Here is a 10,790-nt window from a genome sequence, read left to right on the forward strand (position 1 = left end):
CTGTGCTAGCACTTCTATTCCACAAACCATGTGCTTTTTACCAGCTATATATCCTTGTTAGAATATATATTTCACAGACATGTGTGATTGCAATACAACTGAAGTTACCTCTCCAAACTGTAATGTCCAGTGAGTTCTATGTACTTTCTATCTATGAGTATCAATTAAGCACAGTAGGTCAATGCATCTTTTCTGGGCCTGCTCTGAGGGACAGTGGGAGGGAGGAAGGGTGGGGATGTACATTCGGCTCTCACAGGCTCATGGTAATCTTATAATGAATTTCCGGAGGGGAGGGGAGGATCTGCAGTCTTCACCTGTTCATCTAAATGGCTGTATCATGGGGAGGGTCTTCTAAGCCTGACATTGAGTCAATAGCTGATTGGAGACTGTTAAATGGCTCCTCTATTTCTCACCTATACGCTATAGCTGATATGCTTTTTATACAGGTACATCATATTTCTGCACTATAGCTGTGTGTGTACTTACTATGTAGCCTAATGTGCATGCACTGCAACCTTGAAGAAATACAGTTTTACTGTATTGTATAATGTGGAATTAATTTATTGCACTGCATTTTATTCTATTCTATTGCAAGCTTCCTTGTGGGACAAACAGAAGCTAACACATGGTGAAAAAGGCTAGGTAACTAGAGGATTCATAATTATCTCTTGTTACAATAAGTCTTCAAAGATCCTTTTGTTATTCTTAGTAAAATCAGCCTCTATAAACCAATCAGTTCACTCAACTGCCCTCTCTTTCCCCTCCTGTGTGAACGTGACTATGTATAATCTCAACCGGAAGCACGTAGCTGCATTCTGACCTCTAACCCTACTACCTCTACGACTTAGACACACAGAACGTCCCCGACACTAGAGTAGATGGTCCAGGGTTGTGTAACATTATGTAAGTCCTATGTCTTACCCCTTCCCAGAGATGTTGACCACCATTTTACTTAATCCATTATGATTCTCGGGTTAAATTGTTTGGGTGGAGGTGAAGGTAGGTTATACTGTGCTGAGTCATTTCATTGGCAAGTTTGCAAGTCTGGGAAAGTAGCCACACACAAATGGTGGGTTGAAATTGCAGTCATTCTTTCTGCATGGACTATATTCCAGATACTATTGTGAAACGATTAATCTAAAAACCACTGTGTAATTATGATATCCAAATGCAGTTAATGGAACTAGTAGCCATTCTGTTCCTGGATAGGGACTCCCTTTTCAGAGGTGTGACATGTCAGAGTGTTGTCTTTCGCCACCTCTTCCCTCACACACCTCTGTCTTTTTCAACAGTTTAGCCCTGGGGAAGAGTGTATGGTTTCATAGCGTGACTGTGCAAAGGTTTCTCTTCCAGGTCTCTGTTTATAGACCCAAAATGGCCATGCCCTCTGTGTCACTAAAAGAGTGGTTTTACAATGCGGAGCATGCACAGGGCCAGGTCATTTGCCAGGGTGGTCTTTCCTTCCTGGTTTCTGCCAGGAAGTTATACATGTAACACTGTAAAAGAGCAACTTAGGTTTATCAGTCATGGGAAAAACACAGGCATACTAGGAACAGTATGAGGTGTGTGTGTGTGTACATACAGTACATACATGTACATGTGTGTGTGGAACTGTGTGTATGCATGTATGTGTGTGTGCGCGCAATTGTGTTACTGTACATACAGGGTAATCTGCAGTAAGATGGTTTATGGGCTAGTCAACAGTGACGCAGATATGCCAATGAAAGCCCTATCTGATGGATTCTGAGTGAAAAGTACTGTAAAATTGGGAATTGTGAATACTGACTTTTTAAAGATTTGACATGTGACGCTTACACTTCGAGAGAGATTTTGCCACCTCTAGAGGGCGATATAGGGAAGGATCGTGCATAGCCCAGTTTATATCAAGAGATTAATATGACTGATAACATTAATATTTGTGTAAACAACATGATCTACATATCTGACACAATATTACACATAATTAAAGGTACTCTCTGTGACACATGTGAAGGGTATGATGTACACATTGGAGTTTGTCAAACAACACATGCATGTGGCTTTTAGTAGTGAATCTTCAGGGTGTAAAATAACTGAAAAGCTTATCAAAATCCCTGTGCAAAGGGTGTTGCATCTTTAAAAACAGCCTTTGTCAGTTTGCAAGACTTCTTGTAGAATGTGCCTAGTGACAGATCTAAAATCAGCGTTCATTCTGCCAATATAACGTTAATCTATGGGGTGGGTGAAACTGACCTCAGATCAGCATATGGGACAACTTTATTCCCTTACTACATTTGCACACACTGTACATATATTTTTCTATTGTGTTATTGACTGTACGTTTGTTTATCCCATGTGTAACTCTGTTGTTTTTGTCGCACTGCTTTGCTTTACCTTGGCCAGGTCGCAGTTGTAAATGAGAACTTTTTCTCAACTGGCCTACCTGGTTAAATAAAGGTGAACAAAATGTTTAAAAAATAATTGCGCGTTGCGAGCGATGTACCCTGAAGCACCGATTACAGCGATTGGTGGAACGAGCTGCCACTCAAACTAACCATCCCCGCTGTTCCTTCGCAGGGGAAAACATTTTCGACGTCAGAACCTCTCAGTGGTGCGACGCACTGCCATCAAGCGAAACACGGGAAACATGTAACGCGCAAGTAGAAGCAATACACCATTTTATGTCATGGTATGTGAAGGTGTATAGGAATACGTCTTTCGTAGGTTAAATCTGATGCGTAAAAGAGCAGCAGAGATATTCGAAAAGACGCGAAACCTGCTGCGTATAAAAGTGGGAGGAAAATAAACTTTTGGAGGTGCTGAAATGTTTTTGATTCTAACAGAAGAGGCGATTTATGTTAGGGGTGGGGATACAACTTAAGAAAGTGAAAGACGCTATTCTGTATCAATGCTAATTGACAGGCGCAACTTTAGGCGATGGCGACCCAGACGGAAGAGAAAGCGCACAGTGACCTAACGAATACGGGACAGTGAGCTAGGCCCATGGCTGTACAAGCCATTGAGACCCGCCCAACAATCGAATAATATCCCGGTGAACTTGGGGAAAGGGAAGAGATTGGACAGCTAGCTTTACGCAGCGCAACGAGCTGAACATATACCCCGACTTCACTACAAGCAACTGAGAAGTGGAACTACGTCTGCTGTGCGTAAATTGGAGACGACACGGCTGAGACGACACGGCTTGTTATGATGAATAACGTTATCTAAAGGACGGCGATAAAGGTAAATACAGCCAGTTGATGTGGCCAAAGCACTCTGGCAAGCTACTCCTGCGGCAACACGGCTGCCTTATTTCACAGCAAAGCAAGAGACGGAGGGAGTGAAGAATTTTGTCGTTTACATTTTCATATCTACCTTTTATCAGTATGGGCGAGAAAGTCGACTCGAGACGATCGACTCCAGTGGAGGGCTGTTTGGTCGACGGGGAGAGCAGCGACCTCAGCGTGCTGAACTGGGAACAAGTGCAGCGCCTGGACGCCATCCTGGCTGGGTCCATCCCCATCCACGGCCGCTGGAACTTCCCAACCCTGGAGATTAAACCGCGGGACATAGTCAAAGTGGTCCGGTGTCGTATGGAGGAGAAACGCATACATGTCCGGGAGGTCCGCCTGAACGGTTCCGCGGCCAGCCATGTTCTCCACGAGGACAGCGGTTTGGGATGGAAGGATCTGGACCTGATATTCTGTGCCGACATGAAAGGCGAACTAGAGTTTCAGACGGTGAAGGATATAGTTCTTGACGCTCTACTAGACTTCTTACCCGAGGGAGTGAACAAGGAGAAGATCACACCAGTGACCTTAAAGGTAATTAAACTTTTATTATCATTTGACATGATCATTTCAGATTCATACTGCTGGTTAATACAGTGTATTACGTAACAGTTTAGATGCGCAAATGTTTGTATGAACATTGAATGCTGCGTATTTTTTGTATTTTATTTTACTTTTTTTAAAACTAGTCAAGTCATTAAGAACAAATTCTTATTTTCAATGACGGCCTAGGAACAGTGGGTTAACTGCCTTGTTCCGGGGCAGAACGTATCATGGCTGGCGTTACAATGCAACCAGTGAAAGTTATACTCCAGTATGAGAATGCAGTACATTCGTTTTACATCTTAATTTCCCCTCAATGAGCTTACTGCATGCAATAAGTTATGCATGCTACAGCAGCCTATAAATTACAGTTATGCCAATCCACATCGTATTAACATACATTTTTTGCAGTATGCTTGTGATGCATTCAGATTTCTGCCCTGGATTCTAAGCTGCATGGTGATAAGGCTGCAGATAGTAGAAACTGTGGTTTCCACTACAAAGAGGATTCAAACTAATCCAATTGGAACGGGATCCGCTCATTTACCCAGATACCTACTTACGCATGACCCGACACTAGAGCTGTCCAGCAGACCAAATAAGGGAGAAGATTACCTCTGTTCAATGCACAGCATATTAGGGTGTTTCTCAACATGCATACTACCGTGCTCCACACTCTCTTATTCTGAGTGCATTCTCCGAGGACGTTCTTGTGGGGACGAGAGTGTGGAGAATACATAAAACAATACATTTGAGAAGCACTCACACTCCCCCTACGATATATAGTCAAAAATAATATCCCGATATGTAACTATATCAATGATTTCCCCCCCCTCATCACTAATAGATATGCTGTTAATACTATACTTAAGCAATAAGGCCCGAGGGGTTGTGGTGTCTGGCCAATATACCACTGCTAAGTGCCTGGATACAGCCCTTAGCAGCAGTATATTGGACTTTTTCCAACAATCCCCAAGGTGCCTTATTGCTATTATAAACTGTTTACCAATATAATTAGAAGAGTAAAAATAAATGTTTTGTCATACCCAAGGTATATAGTCTGATTTACAATGGTTTTCAGCCAATCAGCTTTCAGGTCTTGAACCAACCAATTCATAAAATAAAAAATATAATTAATGGATTTAATGTATCTAATCTTTCATTTATTATTACAATTTACCATATATATGTGTTCTCATGACTTTGTTGTTGTGTTTTCAGGAGGCCTATGTGCAGAAGATGGTGAAGGTGTGTAATGACTCAGACCGCTGGAGCCTCATCTCCCTCTCCAACAACAGAGGCAAGAATGTGGAGTTAAAGTTTGTGGACTCTCTGCGTCGCCAGTTTGAGTTCAGTGTGGACTCCTTCCAGATTCGCCTGGATTCCCTTCTCCTCTTCTACGAGTGCTCCGAGCACCCCATGGCAGCCACCTTCCACCCCACCATCCTGGGAGAGAGCGTCTATGGTGATTTCTCCGCCGCCCTCGACCATCTACGCAAACGCCTCATCTGCACGCGGAGCCCTGAGGAGATTCGCGGTGGTGGTCTACTGAAATACTGCCATCTGCTGGTCCGGGGTTTCTGTGCGGCTTCCGGACCCGAAATGAAACTTCTGCAGCGCTACATGTGTTCCAGGTTCTTCATAGACTTCCCAGAGGTGGGCGAGCAGAGGAGGAAGCTGGAATCCTACCTCCAGAACCACTTTGTGGGTCTCGAGGACAGGAAATACGACTATCTGGCCACTCTGCATGGAGTAGTGCGGGAGAGCACAGTGTGCCTGATGGGCCATGAGAGGAGACAGACACTGGGCCTCATCTCCTCCCTGGCCCTTCGGGTCCTTGCCGAGCAGAACGTTATCCCCAACACGGCCAACGTCACCTGCTACTACCAGCCGGCTCCTTACGTCGCAGACGGCAACTTCAGCAACTACTACGTGGCCCAGGTGCAGCACGTTTACCCGCATTACCCCCTCAGCATTACCCCCTCAGCATTACCCCCTCAGCATTACCCCCCTCAGCATTACCCACCTCAGCAGTACCCACCTCAACAACACCCTCCGTCACAGTATCCCCTTCCACACCATCCACCTCCACACCACCCCATGTACACTGCATGGATGCCCTGCAACTGAGTGTGTGTGGACACACACACATACACACAGTCACTCATGGAACGACAGGATTCTCATCCTAACGAATGGATAGATCACAGCATGATCATGGTTCCTCTCTGTATTCTGATAGAGAGATAAAGATAGGTGTAGTTTTGCTTTGGTTTCGAGCAGGATGGATGGGAGAGAAAAGGCCACTTGGATGTGGTCAGACCCTGGAGAGAAGGCTTTCATACAGGGCAGAAAGCCAGCTGTGGAGGAGAGGAGGGTAAAAAGAGGCGAGCCAGAAGAATGCTGATCTAAGATGATGCTGAGGTTGAAGCCAGGAGGCCAGTTTGTCCATGGCTATTTGCCAGGCCTAGAAGCCAGGCACCTTGCTGAACAACCAAGCACCCCCACAGAGTGACAAGTATAGGAACATTTGGCTTAGGGCTAAATACTACCAGTGTTGATGCAGTGAAATAATGTACATAACCACCGTGATAGTGGTTATGTTTTTGCAAGCAGTGACTTGTATTTGAGACTCACGCTTGAATGTACATACACAGTATACTGCCTAACACTCATACATGTATACAAACACAGACACACTATTAAACATCTCACACCCCAGACATTGCATACATTTACATAGGCACACACTGAGTGTACGGTGAAAGAAAGTGATCACAGAGAATACAGGAAGTTGTGTACATGTCCTGATTGGTTGGCTAATAAGACAGAGTGTTGACATTTCTCTGACCAGTGAAAACAAGAAGTGTGAGAGTCTGACCGCAGACAATGCAAAAGAAGAACTGGACATAGTTTACAAACCAAAGATCTATCTTGTCGATACCCACCATTTGGCTGATCAAGGGGGAAAATATGCAATATGTATGTGAATATTTTGCTTTAAGTGCCTACATGTCTAAAAGGAAGAAATAGGTTGTTATATTTTGTCAATAAACCCAGGCCTGTTCATTTTAGACAAAGGACCATGGGCCTTTTAAGGGTGATAGTGTGTTACCTGTGTAAATGAATGTATTTTGGACCAGAAAGGGACACAATGTGGAATTGTTATTGAAGTAGAGGGACACGGTTGGGACCTTTGACTTGGTGTGTTTCATATCTCCCAACTCAAAGTATAATTGGATGACGAGAGGGAGATGGGTTAGAGTGCAAAAGAAAGTAAGAGAGAGAAGGAGTTTACAAGGAGAGTATGTCAACAGAGCGTACTGTAGGTGTTTTTACCAGTAGAGAGAGCGTCCTGAAAGTGTATTTCGGAAATATCTTTTGGAGTGTGTATGGGAAATGTGTTTTTTCACAAGGTGGAAATTGTCTTTTGCCATTTTCTTCTTTGTGACATTTCTAATGTTTTATTTGGGAGAGGTTTCCATGTGACGTGAGAAAGGGGGAGCGTGAGCATTTTCACCTGTGCAAAGTTTGCACCTGTCATTTTTTAAGTAATTAAACATAAAATAAAGAACAAAGTAAAGATTAAGAGAAGGATAACTAAGTTAACATCTCAATAAAGGTATTTTTTTAATGATCTTGTATTCCCCTTATAAAGATGTTGGGTGCAAACTTTGAGCAGGTGAAAATATTGGGTTAAACTAACCCTATAAATGCAGACACCTCACATCATTCTATTAAACCTGTTCTTGGATATCTTATTTTTGTATCAATCTCTATTTTTGTACATGTTGTTCGGCTCATGCCATAGTTTCTTAATTGCCTCGTTCCAAGAGGCTGTACAGAGAGTGTTAATGCAAGTGTGCGTGTGTGTTTGCATGTGTGGGAGAGTGTTATTTCAATAAAATCTCTGATTTTCCCCAAATCCTGATTGGAGAATTCCCGGAATCAGGAAGGAATAAGCTGGAAATCTCGAATCCTCCAACCAAGAGTTCTGGAAAAACAGGGAATTTATTGAAAGTTACCAGAATTTTGCAAACCTAATGATGACTCATACACACAAGGTTAATGGTGTTGCTCATGTTACCTTTTTTCCTTTCTTTTTGTTTTAAAAACATTATTTTCTAACTAACACGCAAACCACACCGAACATGCGTGCGTGAGCGTTGCAAAATAAATGTGCGCATATGTTATTCAATAATTTCACCCACACAGCCCCCGAACGAACAAGTGTCTGCATAGCCTGCTAAAATAGGACTTGGTTCTATTTGAGATGCTCCACGAGCTTCAAGTCCCCTCTTATTGGATATCCGGGAAGATACAGACCCACTTGGATGCTTGAAAGGCAAACGAGGAGAGATTAATTATAGATGACTAACTAGATATCCCTTTATATCTGTGGATTAATCATCGGAGTAGATTTTGTATGACTCTGGGTAATAACCTAATGTTCATCTCCCAGGACAAACTAACTAGCAACCGCTAGCTAGCTAAATGTCCATGAATGTTTAATGTATAATATAATTGATTCACAGTTGATTTTGGTATTTTAACCCAATGTGTCTGGTTGGGACACGTGGCTGGTGTTGTCGGCATGTAAGAAAGAGAATGTCTTAGAGTCTTATTGTTGTGTAAATGTCTATTTTGATTGCCATCCAATATGGGGTTTGTCAAAGAGTTGGAAATAATGTTTAAAGCAAGTGTCTAAGATTAAATACTTGTATAATTAAATAGGAAGGAAAATAAGTTATGCACTCCTGTAGTCAGTTATGAATACACTGAGTATACTAAACATTAGGAACACCTTCCTAATATTGAGTTCTGCCCCCTTTATCCCTCAAAACAGCCTCAATTCGCCAGGGCATGGACTCTACAAGGTGTTAAAAGCATTCCACAGAGGTTTTGGCCCATGTCGACTCCAATGCTTCCTAAGGTTGTGTCAGGTTGGCTGGATGTCCTTTGGGTGGTGGACCGTTCTTGATATACTAGGGAAACTGTTGAGCGTGGAAAAAGCCAGCAGCGTTGCAGCTCTTGACACAAACCGGTGCGCCTGGCACCTACTACCATACCCCGTTCAAAGGCACTAAAATCTATTTGTCTTGCCCATTCACCCTATGAATGCCACACATACACAATTGAAGTCTCAATTTACGAAAGGCTTTCTTTAACCTGTCTCCTCCCCTTGATCTACACTGATTGAAGTGGATTTACCAAATTATATACAGTATTTAAATACTCAACTGTATGTCCCTCATCACCCATGCTCTTTCTGTATATGGTTCTTTTCTGCTCATTAATTCTCATTTCGATGCCAAACCCACCACTAGTGTGCATGGCCAGGGCACTATTTTCATTTCATCCAACGAATGTATATGCCTTGAGTTTGCTAAACGGCATTGACACTTGGATTGGAACCAGTGCTTTGGTCAGAAGACATGAAAATAGAGCTGTTTGGCCATGCACACCAGTGGTGTGATTGGTGTCGAAATGGTGAATGCAGAAAATAACTTCATACCTACTGTAAAAAATGGTGGTGAATTGTTGATGTTATGGCACTATTTTGATTCCACTGGTCCTGGGGCACTTATGGCCAATGGCATCATTAACTTTACCCAGTACCAGGACATTTTAGCCCCAAAAAATGGGTTGCCTAAAACTTGGCTGCAAGTGGATCTTCCAGCAAGACAATAAACACAAGCACACATCCAAATCCACAAAAAAATGGTTAATGGGCCACTAAATCACAATTTAGCAATGGCCATCTCTGTCTCCGGACTTGAAACCACTTGAAAACCTGTGATTTGAATTGAAGAGCCAAAAGCGCAGACAAAGGATATCAAGGACCTGGAAGGATTCTGTATGGAGGAATGGTCTAAGATCCCTCCCAATGTTTTCTCCAACTCAAAACATTTTAGAAAAAGGCTCAGTGCCATTATCCTCCCACGGTGAGGTATTGAAAACCGGTGTGTCAATAATTTTGACCCCTACCTTTTTGAGAAACCGTATTGCTTGTTAAACAAAATATCTTTCTCTGAGTAATTGCTTAGCATACAATTGAAGCGTCTGGAGAAGTTTGTTTGGTGCCCCCCCTGCGATTGAATGTAATAAAAGCTTAGACAAAGAGGCAAGGTCATAGTGATTTGCATTAGCAATACACATATAGAAATAGACCACAATGCTTTTTATTTAACTAGGCAAGTCAATTAAGAACAAATTCTTATTTAAGATGATAGCCTAGGAACAGTGGGTTAACTGCCTTGTTCAGGAGCAGAACAACTTATTTTTTATCTTGTCAGCTCAGAGATTCAATCTAGCAACTTTTTGGTTACTGGCCCAATGCTCTAACCACTAGGCTACCAGACACCCCAATTTGTCAAACTCAACATATATGCCTCTGTGTGTTTTTGTTTGCAAGCTCAAATGGACAGTGAGCACCTCTAGATCACATTATAGCTCTGTATTTTTTATTATTAAATACAGTCATTTTTACTACTCTTCATCAACGGTGCACTTCCGTCACTCAGTCGCGTCATGCCATTGTTTTTGAACATTCTAAAAAGAGGCCCGCCATCTGGTGACATCCCAATGATGACAAAAGGGTTTTCTATTAATTACTTTCCTCCTTTTGAAATTGCATCTTGTTTCCAAGCCCCACTATGTTACACTTAAGATGAAATCTTCATCAGCACCCATTGAGAATGTATTGAGTGGAACCATCAGTCCTCAAGAGAAAGTTCAAAACAATATTATGACGAAACGTGCAAAAAAATGAGTAGTGTGACACAAATCCCTGTGGCTCAGCTTTGGCCAATGTTCCAATAGGGAGACCAATATGCTCGTATCACATCAAGCAGACCGTGTAGGATTTCCCTTTCACAGACGTCATTGTCAGACGTCACCCACCATCACTGGGAGTATATGTCAAACAAAAGCCAGGTGTGTATCTACCAGTAACCGAAAGGTCGCTGGTTCGAATCC

General features: G+C 42.6%; 1 protein-coding gene across 2 annotated transcripts; it reads left to right on the top strand.

Moving 5' to 3' along the window:
- Positions 1-2,556: 2,556 nt before the first annotated feature.
- On the top strand, positions 2,557-7,573 carry LOC112250404 (terminal nucleotidyltransferase 5A). 2 transcript variants are annotated; one of them, XM_024420518.2, is made up of 3 exons: positions 2,557-3,222; positions 3,365-3,803; positions 5,034-7,573. In XM_024420518.2, the coding sequence occupies exons 2-3, from the start codon at positions 3,366-3,368 to the stop codon at positions 5,940-5,942; spliced, it is 1,347 nt and encodes a 448-aa protein (XP_024276286.2). In that variant the 5' UTR covers positions 2,557-3,222; position 3,365; the 3' UTR covers positions 5,943-7,573. The 2 variants fall into 2 exon arrangements, with proteins under 2 accessions (XP_024276286.2, XP_024276285.2); XM_024420517.2 differs by having other exon boundaries at positions 2,557-3,803.
- Positions 7,574-10,790: the final 3,217 nt, after the last annotated feature.

The sequence above is a fragment of the Oncorhynchus tshawytscha genome, linkage group LG05 (genome assembly GCF_018296145.1).
Source record: "Oncorhynchus tshawytscha isolate Ot180627B linkage group LG05, Otsh_v2.0, whole genome shotgun sequence".
Classification (NCBI taxonomy): Eukaryota; Metazoa; Chordata; class Actinopteri; order Salmoniformes; family Salmonidae; genus Oncorhynchus; species Oncorhynchus tshawytscha.